Raw genomic sequence first — 20,021 nt, 5'->3', positions numbered from 1 at the left:
ATTACACACACAGTCAGTGTGACATCGAAACGCGCTCTTGATGACGGTGGGGACAGATGCAACATGGCCGCCGGACAAAACGCTACAACTTTCTTCTCTCCGTTTCCATTTGATCCTCCTAATCTGTCATTTGAAGAAGGAAGCGCCCAGAGCCGGCACACAGACGAGACTCAGTGTTTCCATTCACTGAAGCTTATATTGACCATTCTGAATACATTTCTCTGTTCACCTGTAAGTATTTTACACACATACAAATTTACATCTGCAGAACACTCAAGAAACTCAGAGATTTTAATCTGTATTTATGGTCCATTTCAGTGTATTTTCATTCAAATGCATAATATTGTACGTCATTTTTCGTACCTCCACTGCAAACTGCAGTTTTTTTGTTTATAAACCACTAAGTGGTGCCTGGTACTTGATGAATGCGTGTGACAACCAGCATTCAGGAACAAACTTAAAAGTTTGACTTTTAAGGAACAAACTGAACAAAAACTAACAAAGACATATTTTATGTTTATAAAATGCAGCCCAGTTTATATATTACCATTTATGTACAGTTATAACATTTTCTAAGGAGTTATTTTACTTTTAGCAAAGGGTTATTTTATTAAATTAAAGATTTTACTACATGATATGCAATTTATTTTTATTCTGTCTGAAATGAGAATCCAATAGGCTGAATATTTTATTGACATGCAAAATGTGTATCAGATACCAAACAGCTCTTGTAACATTGTTTTTATGCATCATAAACTTGAGATATGTTGTGCAACTCGATAGTTAATTTTCCAAATAACTAGAGATTTATTTGTTGTTTTTTTTACCACTATTTGATTTAAATGTATTCATTAACCTTTTCTTCGGCTGTTTTATCTAAAGTGACCCTTTGACTGTTCTTGAAAAATATATAAATCAATGCAAATCCAGATCTGCTGGTTAAATTAAATCCCAACTAAACTGAAACATTCTAAAATACAATCAACATTTTGCCCTTTTAATTACAAAAACATAAACAAAACTGACTTAATGTTCCTACACCTCTTTTATCTTTAACAGCCACCAATTATGCGAGCTAATCTGGGCATATTTCCCCGGGGAGGCAGAGACATAATTGGCAGCAATGTGCGCAGTGATATCAGGCGCTGCTGTTCTTGCGTGGCTCCGAAATGACTTGACACATCTGGGAACGGCGGCGCCGCAAACGGTCTGAACTCCACACTCGGCTTCATCAAAAGGGGTCAATTAGGAAAACAAACAGGGCCTAAGACTCGTTGTGCATGCAGGAGGAACTGAATTAGAGCAGATGGTAGTCAGGAGACCAAACCTCCCCCAGAGCGATGATGATGTGAAGTCTTTGTTTCTAAACATCCAGTGACAGGAGAGCGCTCACATGCATGCAGGCAGAAGTCAGATTCAAAACCTTAAGAGTTAAATCAAACAAAATTAGTCAAACAAAAATCTGCTTTTTTGTTTCCAGTAAAGAAGAAGTAATTCTTACCCAGCAGCATCTCCACGTGTTTTAGGATTCCTCAAATCAGGAAAGTTCAGCAAAACCAAAAGTATCTCCCAGTAAAGAAAGACTTTTTATTTTTTCTGTATCAGTGACACGTCTTAGCCGCAATCCAAAGAACTGCTGCAAAAGAACGACTCACATGGGCTTTAATTAAACGTGTCATGCTCCGCTGATCAGGTCGTTCTTTTCAGCACAGGAAACGGAAAAACCAAGACGGGCTGGAAATGAGCGGAGGACGAAAGAGAAGCTGAGAGAGTCTGAAGAGCGAGCGTGTATGAGTATGTAAGGCAGAGCGAAGGAGGAGGAAACTGAGTGAGGAGAGAAAGAGACTCCAAAATCTCTTACAGTTCCTATTCACGGTTCACACCTGCATGTTCCCTGAAGGATGCGCTATGCGGTTTCCTTCCACGCATATTTGCCAAACAATAGACCTCAATCTGTTTTCATTCTTCTGAATGAACTGCTGGTTTTCACACACGGCTGTTAGTCTGAGAGTTTACATCACACAGGATGGATAAAATCTGTTAGTCAGAAAAGATTTTAAAAGGAGCTTAAGAAGATTTTGTCTCTGAATTAAGGGAAAAACGGTGCCACTGGTTTTGAAATGTAAAAAAATTAAAGACCTAAAAGTTGTAAAATATTTCAATTATTTCTGAAGTTAATCAGAAATCAACTGTAATCGTTTTAGTTTGCTATATAATCAGCATAATTATACGATATATTTCAGTCTAATAAGAGTTTTATTTTATATGAAAGGTGATAAGCCGAACACCTTGTATTACTGTGAATTTGTATTAATATGAATCTTCTAGAAGCACAACAAAGTCTATTTTTAGAGGTAAAAAAAGTGTTTCTGAAAACATAATAATGATAACAATCCATGTTGCTTTCAATTGTTGAGCTTAATGACAATATTCATAATCAAATAAAGAAAATTAGTTATTTTTGTGACTGAATGGACTTTTGTGAATGTGCATTTTACGCTTTAGTAGCTTTAAAAGATGAATTTCTCTTTAAAATTACAAAAGATATTTTATTTGTTGCTGCTGTTTTTGGAAAGCTAATAAATAACTGATGATTTGTCCAACACACATTAAGTATGATCTCTGTTTTAATCTAAAACAAAAAACGAAAAAACAATAATGCATATAAAACATAATTTGTCGATCATTCTCCCATCTCAAGCTCTAACAATAATAAAAAACAAACCCCCATTAAAATGTAGGGTAAGGAAGCATTTAATTATATAAATGTATAATGTTTAATTTCAAAACATAGTTAGATATGCATGTTCCCCTTTAAAGGATTAACATATGAATACTTCAGGCTGAAGAAGTTTTAAAAATTTTTTAAAAATATACATTTCCTCTTCAGTAGTTTTTGAAAACATTTAGTGAGATTTTAACAGAGTACAGATTGAGGTCAAACATATTTTTTGTAGGATTATTAATTGTTTTTGTCCCTAAGTAGAAGATGAAATCATCAAACAGATTTAACACAAAGCTTGTGTTTTCACTGAGCTCCTCTCTGGCTCCTTGTCCACTTCAATAAAAGTGGTGTGAAAACACAACACTGACAAAACCTGACAGTTTTACACTTGATTTCAGGCTGTTGCATTTAAATGGAACGTGCAGAGAAAGGACTTCAGGCGAAACGATCGCATGTTGGAAACACGCATCGAGCTTTTATCTTGTCATGAATCTAGAAAACTCCCCACAGATGCTGTTTGTGGACTCTGCATGCCCCTGCCATGCTTATGGAAACTACAGATTTGTTAAAGGTTGTGGGGGAAGAATGAGGTTACAGAAACAAAGGCTTCAAAATGGCAACGGCATCTGGCAGATTACAAATAAGAACAGTTCCCAAATCTGAAATTTATTGCAGAAGTTTACAAACATAAATCCAATATTTTAGGACCGCTTGTCACTTTAAATCCAAATAAGCTCCTGCTGGCCACAACAACCAACACAACGTTTACACTCTCATGTAAAAATGACAGCAAACTAATGCACAATTATACAACCAGTCATCTTTGAAAAGCAGAAGTGGAGCCTCCTGCACAACCACAAGAATGCAGCAAGTGGTTTCTGAATAATAAATCAACAATAAAACATGTCTTTTCCAGAAGCCATTGTACAGCACATACAGACTAGCTAATCAATCAATCAAATTTATTTGTATAGCAGATTTCAGCAACAAAGTAGTTCAAAGTGCTCTACAGCAGTGGTACCCAACCTTTTTAGTACAGCGGACCGGTCAACCCTTTGTAAATTTTCTGCGGACCGTGTGTGGGGGGGAGAAATATGCGCGTTGTAAGGAATAAGAGACCAATGCCGTTGCTTCTTACGAGGGGGGCGGGGTGCGCATTGTGAGGATCGAGACCGATACAGTTGTTTATTACTCATTCTTAATTGTGCAAGCTCAAAAATAAATCATTTCTGAACACTTTCAGCATTTGGAACAACCTTCATTTGGGGACAAATGAAACCTGGACTGAGTAATTTATCAAACAAGTTGGAAATGTGAAAATTGTAAAAAAAAAATCTGGATTCTTCCTTCTTTAGTTTTCCAGAGAATATTCCTAAAATTTCGCCTTGTCCCATGAAACAATCATGGTTTATCATCTCTTTGTTACACCCCAAAGATATTAGACTAAGCATAGCTGCAAGCCTGTTACACTGCACAAAGTAATAGCACTAAATTAGTGAAGCTCTTTCTCTCTAACAAGGCTGCTCTGCTGTATGGATTATATGAGGTTGATGGATGTCTGTAAAATATGTTTCTGGAAACTCTGCCCCTAATGGCTTCTTCTTTGCCACAGCTAACCTCTAGTATTGTCTCTAATAATGTATTTTAGTTTACAGGACCTCGTCAACCTTGAGAAAAACATTTAAGCCACAGGTCTCAAACTCCAGACCTCCAGTCGCTGTCCTGCAGTTTTTAGATGTGCCACAGGTACAAAACACTGGAATGAAATGACTTAATTACCCCCTCCTTGTGCAGATCAGTTCTCCAGGGCCTTAATGACCTAATTATTCCATTCAGGTGGTGCAGCAGAGGCACATCTGAAAGTTGCAGGACAGCGGCCCTTGAGGACAGCGGCCCTTGAGGACAGCGGCCCTTGAGGACAGCGGCCCTTGAGGACAGCGGCCCTTGAGGACAGCGGCCCTTGAGGACAGCGGCCCTTGAGGACAGCGGCCCTTGAGGACAGCGGCCCTTGAGGACTGGAGTTTGACACCCCTATCTGCAGCAGAGCTACTTTTAAGAAATTTTCCATTAGTGAGATTTTATTTAAGGAAGACAAAAAGCTTTGATTTCTCCTTTCAGGCTAAAATGACTATATATGGTGTAAGCAACGTTCAAGGTCATAATTCACAAAAACAACATTTCCAGGGTGGAAAGTTTGTCGAGAATCTAAAACAGTGTTTCTCAATTCCAGTCCTCACGCCCCCCTGCCCTGCATGTTTTAGGTGTTTCCCTTCTGCCACACACCTGGATTGAATCTGTAGGCAATTAACAGGCTTCTGCAGCACTTGATGGTCATGCATTATTAAAAGTAAAGAAATGGAGGAATGGCAAAAAATATGGAATGAAGATAAGAAAGGAAGAAGATTATATGAAGTGCAAAAGTCAGTTCGAATTCGAAGCATTAATGAAAGAAACAGAAGAGAAGAAATAATAATTAGTAGATTAAGAATAGGTCATACCTACTTAAATGACATGCTTTATTTAATAGGGAGGAAAAATAGTGATAAATGTGAGAGATGTGGAGAAAAAGAAAATGTAGAACGCATACTGATGAACTGTAAGTCATATGAACTCGAAAGGGAAGAATTAAAGAGAATAGTTAGAAGAATAGGGCATGAATGGAATCTTAAAGGTATATTAGGAAATGAAGGAAACATAACAGATATTCACAAATTAAGGAAAGCATTGTTTATCTATGTTAAGAATACAAAATTAAAAAATAGAATCTAATAGATGTGAAGTAATGCTGCTACACACTCATGTACAGTAGGTGGCGGTATGCACCTTAAAGTTGCTTGTGATCCGCCATAATAGAAAAGAAGAAGAAGAAGAAGATGGTCATGCAGTCATTTGAATCAGCTGCTCTGGAGCAGAGGCACGTCTAAATCATTCAGAGCAGGCGGGCCTGAGGACTGGAATTGAGAAGCGCTGATCTAAAAGGAGAAGTTCTGCACCACCTTTTCTCACACTGTATTGTAAATGTGGGACGATACTTGTTGATCTGAGGATGTAGTTATGCTTTAAGCTGCAACACGATACAAAATATGTATCAAATCAAGTTAGAGTTTATTCATAAACACTTTAAAAACAACCAAAGGTGACCAAAGTCAACAGTGGTTAGTACATGCACATAATAAAGAACAAAAAGAGAAAAAGAATAAGATACAGAACAGATTAAAACTACCCATCCATCCATTTTCTAACACCCTTGTCCCTACTGGGGTTGGGAGGAGTGGCAGATTAAAACTAGATAAATATAAAGGTGTATTATGGAAGTTATTGTAAGCCAAGACCAAAATATTTAAAACTCTCAAAGGGTGAGGTTGGTCTGTCTCAATGGCAGGATGTTCCTGAGTCCACGAGCCGAGTCTTTAGTCCTGGGACCATTAAAATGCTAAAAGTTAGTATGATTTCACCTCTAGTATGTTTACTCAGAAAGTCTGGTTTGTTTGGGAAGGTGTGAATCGAACTCTGGTTCGTCTAAAACCTGGATCTCAGTTTGGTTGAAGTAAACTCTGACGTGCATATGTGAATGCCAAGTGGACTGGAGACCGCTCCAAAATTCAACCAAAACAAACATGCTGGTTATTGTTATACAAAAAAGAAATCCTATAGCCACTAAAATCTCACAATATTCCATTTTGTTTACTTTTTGCAAAGACAGAAATTGCGCTCATGTCTTCTTCAGAGGTTTTTGTGTTTGCTTCAGTGGTTCTTGGTGCACCGACCCCAAAGGCGAGAAGGGGAACAGCAACCATTCATTTGACAATGCAGTGTGAAAGCAAACCGCACCAGCTGAAAATGTAACAAATATTGCAATTTTGGTAGCCAATACACCAAGTTTACCGAGCTACCAGGTGTTAAAACACCCTTTAAAACCAACAACGATTGAAAATTAATCCAACAGGGGACCGGAAGCTCATGTAGTGAAGCCAGTATTGGTGATATGTGGTCATGCTTCCTCTTACCAGTAAGAAAACAGGCTGCTGCGTTCTGACTAGTTGCAGATAATGGATTACAATAAACCAGCCATGATAATATAAGGGCAAGATCCTTGAGACGATAATAGCCTTTGACCTTGGCTATATGTCTTCAATGTTCATTGGTAGAAGCTTGACCTCCCGGTTGTCAAATTTTAAATTTATGTCAAACATCAAACCAAGGTTCTTCACAGATGAGGGAAGTAGAAAATAGAACTAGGACATCACAGATGCAACATATGTAAGCATGACCTTTTGAAAGTGGAAGTGATGCTTGATTTCACATGAATCCCTATTTTTATCTATCCACCCATTGTCTTTGCCCGCAGGCACGGTCTTACAGGGGACCATGCATGCACACTCCATGCAGAAAGACACCAGGCAGGGATTCAAACCCAGAACCTTCTCACTGCAAGGCAACAATAAAAATAAGGTCACAGACAGGAGATCCACAATAACAGCCAAATCAGACACCGTGCAGCTCAGAGTTTTTTAGTTCAGACAGATTAGGTGGGCTGAAAATGTCAAACGGACAGTGGGGTCAGTGGGGTATGAAACCCACACGATACGATGCTAGCAGATTAACATGAAATGGAGCACAACTGAGAGATTACGTCTTAATATTTCTTTACTTTCCTGTATTTTTAAATCCACCAATCCAAACACAAAACCTAAAAAAAAAAAAAAACATGATCGTGATTTGAAATTGCCTCTGTTCTGTTCTTCAGCAGAACGATGATAAGTGATTTGCTCCATTCCCTTTTCAAAAGGCCCCCAGTGAGAAAAGTCTATTAAAATCTCTTTTCATTTGTGCAATCACTTGAAGAAGCTGAAAAAAAAAAAAAACAGGAAAGCTGGTTCAGCTGTGAGAAGGGATTGAAGAGAACAAGCATTATTAGATGTTTCATTGCTGCAGTCTGAATTATACTAACAGTCACCTCAATTGACTTGGCTTGTCCTCTTTTCTCGTCTTAGCTGTTAAATAAGCAGCAGAGACAGTGGCTGCCTAAGAAAAGTAGTGAGAAAAATGCAAAATCCGCCTTATTTGGAGGTTTTTATGTAGCTAAATCTTTTCCCATAAAAACATTAAAAGGTAAAAATAACATATAAAAAGCCTCATAAAACATTTGTTACTGTCCTGTAAAACTTGACAAGCCCGGTGGTTTTTTTACGGCTGTTTTTCGTCCAGCTGTCTGTTGTGTTTTTCAGTTAAAAAATTTTTAAAGTTGACAGGAAATTTGAAAATATCACTTGATAATTATGTGTTATTGAAAGACTGGAAGATTAATACCTGAACACCAACTATAAAGTCTTAAAAAATGCAAATATTTTAAAAAGACTTAACTAAATAAATAATGATGATCCTGATGGGGGCACAAGGAGAGTCTGGTGGCCCGCCAGGCTTATAATACACTGAGGGAAACCTTGAATTCACATGGGATTTTAGCAATCCGTGCAGAAATATTATAATTTAATACTTACTGCTCATGATATATGTGTAAAGGAAGCAATAATTTATTCCAAGTAGTAGCTAATGCTCAAATTTACTGAATTTCAGAATCGGTTGTTAAAAAGTGACCTTCATCTGCATCTACATTTTCAAATGTAGATATTTAGTGACTTAAGGAGTCTAGAAGTTATTTTGTATTGACTTTAATTATAATGTGTTCTACACTTATTGTCAGATTGCAAAAAAGGTCTATTTTAATGCAGCCAGCTGCTCAATTTAATATGTTTAGTTTTGGTGCATGTATTTCATAGGATTTTATGATAAGACATTAATGCATTAAACTCACTCCACTAGTGCCAGAATCACAATAAAGCTATATAAAAAAATTTAACTACATATATATATATATATTTATTCAATTGGAATACTTAAGAAAGATGCATTTTACAGCAAAAATGAACTTCCTGCTTCCTGTTTGCTTTGTTAGAAATGTTAGAGCTTCCTTTCTCTTAGTCACTGACCAACAGGATGGACGACTTGTCTGCATTTTTGTCACGTTGCAAACACAAGCTTCAATGTATTTACTGGGATTGTATGAGCTATTCCAACAGAAAGTAGTGCATTATTTATAAGTGGTACAAAAAGGATACAAAGTATTCAAAATGTTAAACAAAAACAACTCTAAAAGGTGAAGACTTAGTCAATACTATTTGCTCTTTTATACTAACCATATTGTGACTATTATCTTAGTTTTGACAGCATCCAGTATTGATATTTTGCATGTAAATTAGCAGTTAAAAGTCTTGTTTATTATAAAAATACAAGTTGCTTCCATAAAAAGCTTAAAGTGAATAACGTGTTCAAACACAGGCATATGCATAGAGAAGCATGCTCAATATTTTGTCCATCTCACCAGGAATCAGTCAGGCAGGTTAAGTATGACTGATGATCTGCAAAAGGCTATTATCTGACACAGAAAAAGTCAATAATGTGATCATGATGACAAAATAAGGTTCAAATAAGGGAGAAATTAGCCAGTAGATTTGAATTTATTTAATCTTTTGTGCCGTGTGAAACTCAAGCAGCTAAATAAGTGCGCCAAGTCAACAGCAATAGACAGCATCATAAATCAGCATTAGAAAAGCGGCATTTTACCGGCCAGTTGTTCATTAGACTCCTTTACTTTCCCAAATGCAGATTGATCAAGGCAGTCGGAGACGCAGAGTGACACAGATGTTTCTGGCGGGAGGTGATTAATGATCCTTCAACAGAACAGGTGCTCAGAAAAACCTTGTTTGGAGCAGCAGCTACCTTCTGAGCGTGCAATAATGGTTTGCAAAAGTTAACATATAAAAAAAAGTAAAGAAAATTTCAAAAGACTTCTACCAGTTTTGTGGCTCAAGTTGTAATATTTTGTGCAAGTTTGCACAAGTTAATCCATGAAAAGAAGTATTTCTAATTTCAGAACAAGATAAGAGACAAACTAGTAGGAACGAGTGATACATCCGGCATAGGTAGAAATGATAGAAATTTGACCTACGATAAAGATCTGCAATCTACTGGCCAACCACGGGAGTGTTTGTTGATGACGTAACCATTCAGCATCAAAGCAGAACAAACAGGAAGCAGCGTGTGAGCACAAGAGAAGAGATCATTAAAAAGACAGGTGTAAAAAGTAAATTATCTGGAGCTGGTTCAGGTTTAGCCTCCCTCGGTCTTAGCGCGATGCTCAAGTGGAGCGCGGCAGATATCACGGTCAGACAGCAGGGAAGTGAAGGGTAAAAGCGCACGCAGGGTCAATGGGACCCCGCCGGGATGTGCACACTGTAAAACATTTGAGCTGAATTCATTGAGATGTCTAATAAAATTCATTATCAGATCAGAAATTTTGTTCATGCAATTTGAAACAAAACTTAAATAGTCTAAAGTAAAATAAGTTGTTATTTTAACTTCATAATGTGAGTGAATAAAAAAAAAACGTTGCTCTTTAATTTGGTGAGAGCATTTTTTCTAGCAAATGTGAAATAATTATTTGGTTTAAACTGCAGCTTTAAGTTAAAACTCACATTTCAAGATTAATGAACTTAAAAAACAATGTTCAGACAACTTCTCTCTTGTTAAATTAACTTAATAAACTTTAATTTCTGAGTTAAAATCAAAAACTATTTTCTTGTTGACTTAAATTGCATTTTCAAGGCCGCAGGTGAACTTTCATTTTCAAGTTATACCACCTTCAAATGTTTTACAGTGTAGGGGGAAGAGTTCGCTGAGTCCAAAGGACCCCGTTTCTTAACCCTCCCGGTTCCCACAGTCTTAGCGTGATGCTCAGGAGGAGCGCAGCAGATGCCACGGTCAGACAGTGAGGAAGCACCGTGGGGCAGAATGACGGTCTTTTCAAAACCGCAAAAAAAAGAAGAAAAGAAAAGAAAAAACTCGTAAAAGCACACTGTGCAACCCCGGTGGACCGTATATTGTGACTGCCATACGTCACAATATATACCGTAATATGAATTTTATGCCATATTTCTACATATCCGGTCAATTTTTCTGTAAGCAAACCCTGTATTCAACAGAATACAATAAATCAGATCCCAGCAGAAGAAGTGCTGATGACACAACAGCCCTGCAGTAAATAACATTTTGTCAAAGTTCATAACGTTTTCGTTCAGGATGGAGCAGTTGATGATTAAACTGTGGTCATTTTGAGCCAACGTGAGTGATGTCAAACAAACACAAAGATATGAGATTTTCTGTCCAAGTTGACAAAACCCAACATGTTGCTCATCTCATAATTTCAGGTGCTTTATTAGAAAAGACTGTAACTTTTGCGTAGATGTTTCACTGCAGAAAGTTCTACCTGACGTGCAACAACTCTGAAGAGGTATGCCTAATGAAAAAAATGATCCCCGAACAAATTTACAAGTTTTCAGTTATTTACAGATTCTCAAAGTGTGAATCCTAAAACTTCCAATGACGCTAAATACATAGAAATAAAAAAGGTTGTTCTTTACTAACAATTGTTGTGTGTATTAACAACATTTTAGAGGTATTTTTAATTTAGAAGCTGTAACAGTCGTATTTGTGGTGTCTCTTTAAGATGCTCTAGTCTAGCTGATGACGTCACACGTATGCGCTGTAGCTTCTCTGTGGAGAGCGAGGGAGAAACGTGCTAGACGGACATGTTGTTTGGACTCTGTTCATTTTATTTATGTTTTGATACTACAGCAGCCGTTCAACCGGGCATTACAAGGTTGTTGAAGAGTGCGTTTATTAAAGATAACACTGTGGAATTCTAGTACCAGTGTGGTTGCGAGTATTTTTTTTGATCGACCTGATGACTCTGCCGCCTCCTCTCCTCCCTCAAACGTAACCCAAACGTTACAAAGCCTAATAAAAGATAAATAGACTTCAGTTGCTGTGGCATAAATAAAAATCCTCTTCTGCATTATTAAATATAAAACTACCCACCGATTTCTATGAGTTGTATTTATTTTCTGATTAAATCAAAAAGGTCTTTGAGCCACTTGATGCCTCCAACATTGTCCACGTCACAGGCAGATCCACTCACCCTCTACATCAATACAGCTGTGGACAAGATCACTGATGCCTATTGTTCTTACAAAGCTGGGTAAGTTGGGCATTCATCGTTTTGTAGGTTACTTTTGAAATCAGTCGGGGATTCCTGTGGTTTGCTGGCAAATGTTTGAGTGTGCCTAGGCCTGATACACTGTACTTGGTGCTAGAGTGGCTAACACGAGTAACAGTTTTAGTCCAAAGCCTTTTCTGCCAAAATAAAATCTTTAGTGCATGTCAGATGCAGTACACATTGCATATTGATCTATTTAGCTAACGTAAGACTGTGTAGCAGACAGGCTTCAAGGTGTAGAAGTTGTATCAGTACAACCATTATGCTGTACTTAGCTAACGGGAGCTACCTTACCAGAGGGGCCGCTTTTCATTGGCTGATGCCCATTCTACGTGGTCACGTGGGTGGCCGTCTCACAAACACGAGCTTCCCGTTAGCTAAGTACAGCATAATAGCAGTACTGATACAACGTCTACACCAACTGTCTGCTGAAATCTTCTGCTAATCAATATGCAACTGTTTACTGTGACTAGAAACCGCGACACGTTGGACCGGGTCCTGCAAAAAACAGGACATTTCCTCACTTTCTAAAAATATCCCGAGACGCCCGGGACAGGGCGTGGAATACGGACATTATCCCGGGAAATACGGACGTTTGGTCACCCTAGCAGAAAAGGCTTTGGACTAAACTGTTACTCGTGTTAGCCACTCTAGCACAAAGTACAGCTGGTCAATCAACCATCGCTGTGTTCAGGGAAGCGCTGATTAATAATCCAGAAATAAATATCAAGCCTGGAAACTTGCGGTCACGTGGGTCAGTTGTGGGCGGAGCTTGGTAAGGTCCATTGAGTCACGACACGTTCAAAAGAATCGAATCACTCATTAACGACTCATCAATTCTCTCAGCAGGTTTGACTTCCTGCAATCATATAAATAGTCCCAGCCTTGTTTGCTTGCCACTGATAGCTTCAGTTTTTCTTGTGAGTGACCCGGTTTTAACCAAGTTATCCATTATTACTTTTAAAAGTAATCGTTTAGTACGCTAGCAGTCGCGTCGCACGCTTAGCTGACGTCACCGCAAATAAACGACTGTTTACGTGCAGTACCACACGGACCACTAGAGGGCCCCCACGGATCACCAGTGCATTGTGTGTTTTAATGTGGTTTTGTTTGTTTGTTTGTTTTTAGTTTATTTAACTGTTAACTTTGTCCAATGCTGGTTGTTGTAAATTGTAAAAGCGGGTATTTAGCAGTCTGAAAGTGAGTGTGTACTGAGACATGTTGATGACCAGCAGACCCCAAGTATGCTAACAGACAACAAAGATTTCTAAAAGCAAGCCAGCGTCATGATGACCTCATGCTGTGCTCCTACCTGCGCTGACAGCCTTTGCTAGTCGGCGAAGCCTCCTCTGATGCGTCTTGCCTCTGTAGTGGATCTGCGCCTGGGCGCTGGAGTTTAGCCTTATGTTGCACACCTGGCACATGGTGGCGCTGCTGCTCCCCTGCCGACGCTCCCGCTTGACCTTAAATCCAACCCTGACCCTCCTCACCCTTTCATTCTCCTCTTCGTCTTCCTCCTGGCCTTCCTTACTTTTGGCGGGAAGGTTGTTGTCCATCAACTCGTTTTTCTTTGGATGTTTCATAATATCTAGAATGAGAATGATGAAAGGAAAAATCTGCATAAGATTTATTTCATAATAGTTAAATTGCAAACGTTTTCACACCTGTTGAAATATTTCACAAATTTATCATTGGTGATCATATGTGATACACAAATAAAAGCTATGAAGGGGAATAGCATAATAAATGGTTTAGTGTTCTTATAATCTGAAAGGTGTGGAGTGCATTTTTTCTTCAGGTCACCTGAGTCAATCATAAATCAACTTTTGCTGCAACTTTTACAGTTTGTCTCTACCAGATTTGCACATGTAGACAAATCACAATACAAGCGTTTCAAATTAGTCAATATTGATAATTATTGATTAGGTCTATCACAATAACAAATTTTGTAGGATGATAAATTGTTCCAGAAGTTATTACGATAAACAGTAATATTGTTTGAGACCATTTTTAAATAATATAATGGTAATAGCAAAATTATAATGCAAGACCCCATTCTCAGAGATCAGTAAACATTAAACTCTACCGAACATTTAACACTGGAGCTGGGAGCCATTTTAAATATCCACAGTAAATAAACAAAACAACAAATAAAATTAATTTTGAAGTCTCTGTAAACAAAATTGTCCTTCAAAAAAGGGCCACAGTTGAGACCAAACTGAAGACTTTCATCATCCAGTTTTTGGTAGAAAGAGAGAAAAAAAGAGATAAATGATAACTCAGACCATTGGAAATTGAGTTTGTTTTAATTTATCATGCTAATAATTGATTTATTGATTATTGTGACAGGCCTGTTATTGATTAGTTTTTTTTTGTTAGTTTTAATTTTCTAAAATACCATCAAACTGGTGACGTAACTTTTCCTGTTTTATCCTCAATTTCCTCAGGAGCTAACGGACAAATTTTCTCCTTTCACTCCGGGAATTGGTTTTATCTTTAGTTATGAGGCACTGTGGCGAAACCGGAAGCCACTCAACAGGTCGTTGCTAGGTAACCAAAGGGTGAGTGAGTTGCTAGGTAACCAAAGAGTGAGTGAGTTGCTAGGTAACCAAAGAGTGAGAGAGTTGCTAGGTAACCAAAGAGTGAGTGAGTTGCTAGGTAACCAAAGAGTGAGTGAGTTGCTAGGTAACCAAAGAGTGAGTGAGTTGCTAGGTAACCAAAGAGTGAGAGAGTTAGTCGTTCTGTTGGAAAATAAACTTCCATTCCACTCTTGTCTTTTTCAGCTTATAACATCAACTCTGACTATCTTTCCTGTTGCTGCTGAAGACAAGCATCTCCACAGCACTATGCTGCCACCACCACGTTTCACCATGTTAGCTTTGTAGACGTCTTTTTTTTTTTTTTTCCCCCATTTTCAAACGCTGGTTTGGGCAGAGCTCTCTGATATGTTCCAAGTTTGGGATATTTTCTTAAAACTAGGGCTGGGCAATAAATCAATTTTATCAATTAGTTGAATTTTATGTTTTAGAAGATTTAATTTTTGGAAAATATGCATTTTTTTTTAGGTGTACAGAGTGATGTTGACCTACAGAGAACGGGCATCTTGTTTGGCTTTTCTTCATTTCAACGTATTCAGGTCAACTCCCATAACAAATTATTGAAATAAGACAGATTTTAAGATATTTTCTGTTATTTGTAATTTTTAAAAAAAAGTGAGGAAAAAAAAAATTAAATCAGAAATCAAATTTGGTATAAATGTTAAGTTATCCAGCACTCAAAACCTAATCCTGATTTAAAGTTTTCCACATTTTCTCTAGCCTGTCTGCTATTCTCCTTAGTTTTCAAAATCTCAAATCTTCCTGATTTTCACAAACAGCCACATTTAGACAGAAGTAGGCTCTACTAAATTAGTGACTAAGTTAGTGGGTAATTACAAAAACGTTTCAATTTTTCCTTGTAAAAAAATCTTTGAAAACATTCCCAATATCGTGCACTACTTTGTGTCGGTCAAATACCTAAAATCCCAATAAAAATACACTGACGTTTGTGTCTATAATGTGACAAAATGGGGAAAAGTTCAAGACATATAAATAGGAACTGTATGTAAGTTGTTGAATCGTCCACAAGGGGGCAACAGAGTCGCACAGTTTCCTGTTTTAACATATTCAATGGTAGCTTTATGAGATTTTGCAGGCATACAAAGGCCACTTTGTTTATTTTTCTCCAGACTTTATGCTGACAAAAATACGTCAAACTCCAGATGAATGTGTCAAACATCTTAGAGTCAGACAGAAGTACATTGTTCCTACATGTCTGCATTTATAATAAAAGCTGATTTGAATGTGTTACATGTTTCTTAGTGAAAGGATGCAGCTTCACTACCTGTGGCTGAGCAATTATGGCACGCTGACAGCATAAATCAAGCTGCAGCTAAACACCCGCTGTGCTCTAAATGCAGAAATGTCATCCAAAGTCTGATTGAATTCTTTGTTTTGCCTCTGTTCATATGATAATGGAATCAATTAAGTACTCATGTTGGACATTTTATCCCCTGGCTTCTCCATCCTCCCCCCACCCCAACACATCCAGGAAGCACCATCGGTAAAACGTTAGCAGCTCTGGAAATTCGGCTTCGTGTCGAGATGAAAGCAGAATGTAAATGTGTTTGTTGGAATTCATCAGCCCCCAACCAGCGACACGGACTTCAAAGTCGCAGCACATCATCACAATTATCTGAATCAAGCCCTGGCAGTCTGATAGATGGGGACATGAGCGACTGCTGCTGGGGATGATAACCGCGTTTCTGCACAAAATGAAAACACACAAAGGTTTAAATAACACAACGGCGCTTATCAAAGCGAGGCATCCCTGGTGCAGATGCACAAAATGCCTTAAAATTCGTTAATGTTGGATTGAAGCAGAATAGCCTCACTTTGGAGAATTTAGGAGAAAAATAGGATTTAATCTGATGTTTATTCAGTGGAATAAAATAAATATATGTTTTAAGGCCTGTCACAATAACAAATTCTGTTGGATGACAAATTGTTCCAGAATTTATTGCAATAAACGCTAATATTGCTGTTTTGAGACCATTTTTATGTAATATAATGGCACTGGCAAAGATAATAATGCAAGAACATATTTTGTTATTGTATTACTGGAAGACATTTTAAATATCCAAAATAAATAAACAACAAATTAAATTAATTTTGACGCATCGAGAAAGAAAATCGTCCTTCAAAAAGGGCAAGTTGAGACCAAAGCACCAAACTGAAAGCTTTTATTATTATTTAACTATTATTGAGTTTGTTTTAATTTATTATGCAATTAATTGATTTGTTGATTATTGAGAGAAGCCTATTTGTTTTTTTAAACTGCACCACAACTGAAAATCCTAAAAACAACAAAAAAAAATAAAAATCACAATTGACTTATTTTTTTTAGTTTAAGCTCAAGCAGTCTAAGAAAATGTTTTTATTCAACTTCTCATTTCCATGGATTATTAATAAGGCATGATGTAGAAGACTACTACTTTTACCCACTTTTACAAATAGGTACGAAAATCAAACATACTATTCTAAAATGCTTTCTTATCTTCATGAATCAGAAAATGAGTAAAAGAAAACAATTAAAACAAACAAGAGTGGACGAGAACTTAGTTTGTCTTTAATTAGGATGGAAACGTAGGTAAACTAATCTCCACTCATCCGTATCTCCATAGCAACCAGATTCCAACTACGTCACAAGCTGGTAGTTTTAGATAAAAACACCCTTCTGTCCTACCATCACAAATGGTTATTAAAATATTTAAACAACCATTTTTGTGGATGTTTGGATATTAAAATGTCTTCCAGTTCCATGTTGCTATTGCAGCTTTAAATATTTTTTCTTCATATCTAAACCTTATTGACAAGTTGTATGGATTAAATAGTTTGTTACCAGGATAAAAAAGGTAACATAAGAATTATGATTCATTGTGAGGACAATGTACTGATGATGTTTTGAAAGCCCCCAAAACGAGAGTATCAGTAAATGTAATACTACTATTACTGAATAAAAAAGGAAGATATAAATAGAAAAATAAGCCACTCGATATTTTAAAACGCAGTATTTCTGAGTTCTCTCTGATAGAGGGTGTTTGTATATTTTTTTCTAGAATAAAAAAAAAATCACAATTACCTTCTAGACTGATTATAATTGGGGCCAGCAGACATCAGACTGAATGACTTAATCAGTACTTTTAAATACATGCAGACAAAAGCTTGTTAAATGAATTAAACATTATTATATTGACATCATTTAGATTGATTTTTAAAATATAAAAAAATGGTTAAATTATTAACCAGCAAAATAACATCTCAACTTCTAAGACACGTTTATTTCACAATCGGGTACATTTTATATGATATATTAGAAACCGATTTGGGTTCAAACATGCCAACCAGCTGATTTTTAATGCCTGGAGTCAGACGGTCGTGTTTGCTGATATTTAACAACGTGCTCCGACACCAACCGTTAGTGTGTAAACCTCGCAGCACATAAATAACTGGAGCTGCTCCATTCACTCCTCATGCAGTCAGCTGGAGCTGGCACCGGCAGCACTAATATAAAGCAACTTTTAACAGGTTGCCTGCAGGCCAGCAGCTGCTGGTAGCTGCTGGCGCTTCAGCCTGCCGGTCTGCCATCAGACCAGTCCTTTGTGTGGACAGGATGGACGCAGAGAGGGACGTCCAAATGCAAAAATACTTTATTAAGAGGCAAATTAAATAAAAATCCATCCATTTTCTTACACCCTTGTCCCCTAGAGGGGTCGGGAGGTGCTGGTGCCTGTCTCCAGCTAACGCTCCGGGCGAGAGGCGCGGTACAAACATGTCGCAGGGAAACACAGAAACAAACAGGACACACACACTCACACATATAGGGAGAATTTAGAGAGACCAATTAACCTAACAGTCATGTTTTTGGACTGTGGGAGGAAGGAGAGAACCCACCATGCACAGGGAGAACATGCAAACTCCATGCAAAAAGACCCCGGGCCGGGAATCGAACCCAGGACCTTCTTGCTGCAAGGCAACAGCTCTACCAACTGCGCCACTGTGCAGCCCTAAATAAAAATAAAATAATTAAATAAATTAAATTATAGAAGTTTAAATTAAATTAAATCAAATCAAACTGCATAAATTTAAATTACATTAAATTAATCAAGCATAACCAGCCACCTGCAGCTGACACTGCACACTGAAAACTTTCATATTAAATTAGCACAGCTATATTTTTGATTGCGGTACATTCATTTCTATTGAGAAAATTCCAGCTCTTCAAAAGTGAAAACACAAAATCTTACTAAATATTTCTGCCTAGTTTCTAGTGCAAATATCTTATTACATCTGAAATAAGACAAAACTGACTTAAGAGTAATTTTTCAGCAAGATATGTGGAAAAAACAAACTAGTTCCACAGAATGTTTTACTTTCAACAAACATTTTTTCCCACATACTATTTTATCAGAATTATTGACTGAAAACAAGCTCATATTTCTTGCTAAAAGTTAAGTTAGTTTTGTCTTATATCAAGATATTTGCACTAGAAACTAAGAAATGCTTAAGATTTTGTGTTTTTGCAGTATAATACAAACAAAATCTTTCAAATTTACCCTTTCATATGATGTACAACAATAATGTTCACAAATTAAGTTACTGATGGTTTTCAGTTATCAAAATTTAAAAAAAAAGTTTTGTTATACTTGTAAAGTTCTGGTATTTTAGCAGAACATTTTCAGTTGTAATCAATACTTCCTCCTAAATCCAAAATTTCTGTGAAATGTTACATAAAAATAAAAAGTAGTAATAATGGAGAAAAACAACAGGTTTTTCACAAACAATACAAAAAAAAAAAAAAAAAAGTTATGCAAGAATTAAACTTTGTTTGCTGTAAAAGCAAAATTATATCATCACTGTAACGAGTAGTAAATTTCTCTGGAGAAAAGTCGAGTTAAAAATGTAACTGTTGGGAGTCAAAGTGAGGTTTTAAACCACATGTTCAGCATGGCAGTGGCACCATCATACTGTGGGACTGTTCTGCTGTCACTGGTATACAGCAGAAAGAAGATGGTTGAAAATTGGACAAAATGGATGTTCCAAAAATAAAAGAGAAAATATTTCAAACATCTTCTGAAATAATCTTCCCAACACTCCAATGTCGGCCATTTTGAAAACTGATGGAATATATGATGAAGAGCACATTTTAGTGAGTGTGTATTCTTATATTTATGTAAAGTTTGGATGGAAAAAGAATCATTTATAAATTGACAGAAGTAATCAAACCTAAGATGTCACCTCTTTGAGTAGGTTTATGTAAGAACTCAGTATCTGGTTATTTCAATGGTCAACTTATCGGATCCCTGTGGCTCTTTAAATACCGTCACTCATCAGCCTGTCTGAAGCTCCCGGGTGAGACAAGACAGCATCACACAGCAGGCGACAGTCACTTCAGCTGATAGTCATTTACACAGTATTGAAGGAAATGTCAACAAGCTGGCAAACAGGCCTCAGAAAAAGTACTTTTTCAATAAATTGATCAAAAATTTATTTTTTAATCCTTCTTGTTTGGTAGGAAGACGATAATGTACAGAGGATCATCAGGGCTGACCTACTTCCGTCCATGACTTTTACAGATCTGGGG

General features: G+C 37.1%; 1 protein-coding gene across 4 annotated transcripts in view; it reads right to left on the bottom strand.

Moving 5' to 3' along the window:
* Nucleotides 1-20,021, bottom strand: part of LOC122823172 (zinc finger protein 385C-like) — a 78,460-nt gene that overhangs the window by 24,212 nt on the left and 34,227 nt on the right. For 3 of the 4 annotated variants that reach the window (XM_044102525.1, XM_044102528.1, XM_044102524.1), the window contains one exon: nt 13,153-13,428. In XM_044102525.1, the coding sequence (XP_043958460.1) occupies nt 13,153-13,428 (276 nt within the window). Of the gene's footprint in view, nt 1-1,501; nt 1,755-13,152; nt 13,429-20,021 lie in introns of those variants that run through there. The other variant, XM_044102527.1, reaches the window with a different exon arrangement.

This window comes from Gambusia affinis, linkage group LG20 (genome assembly GCF_019740435.1).
Source record: "Gambusia affinis linkage group LG20, SWU_Gaff_1.0, whole genome shotgun sequence".
Lineage (NCBI taxonomy): Eukaryota > Metazoa > Chordata > Actinopteri > Cyprinodontiformes > Poeciliidae > Gambusia > Gambusia affinis.
Note: the sequence above shows the minus strand (reverse complement) of the source record. Positions and strands in the feature narration are given on the sequence as shown.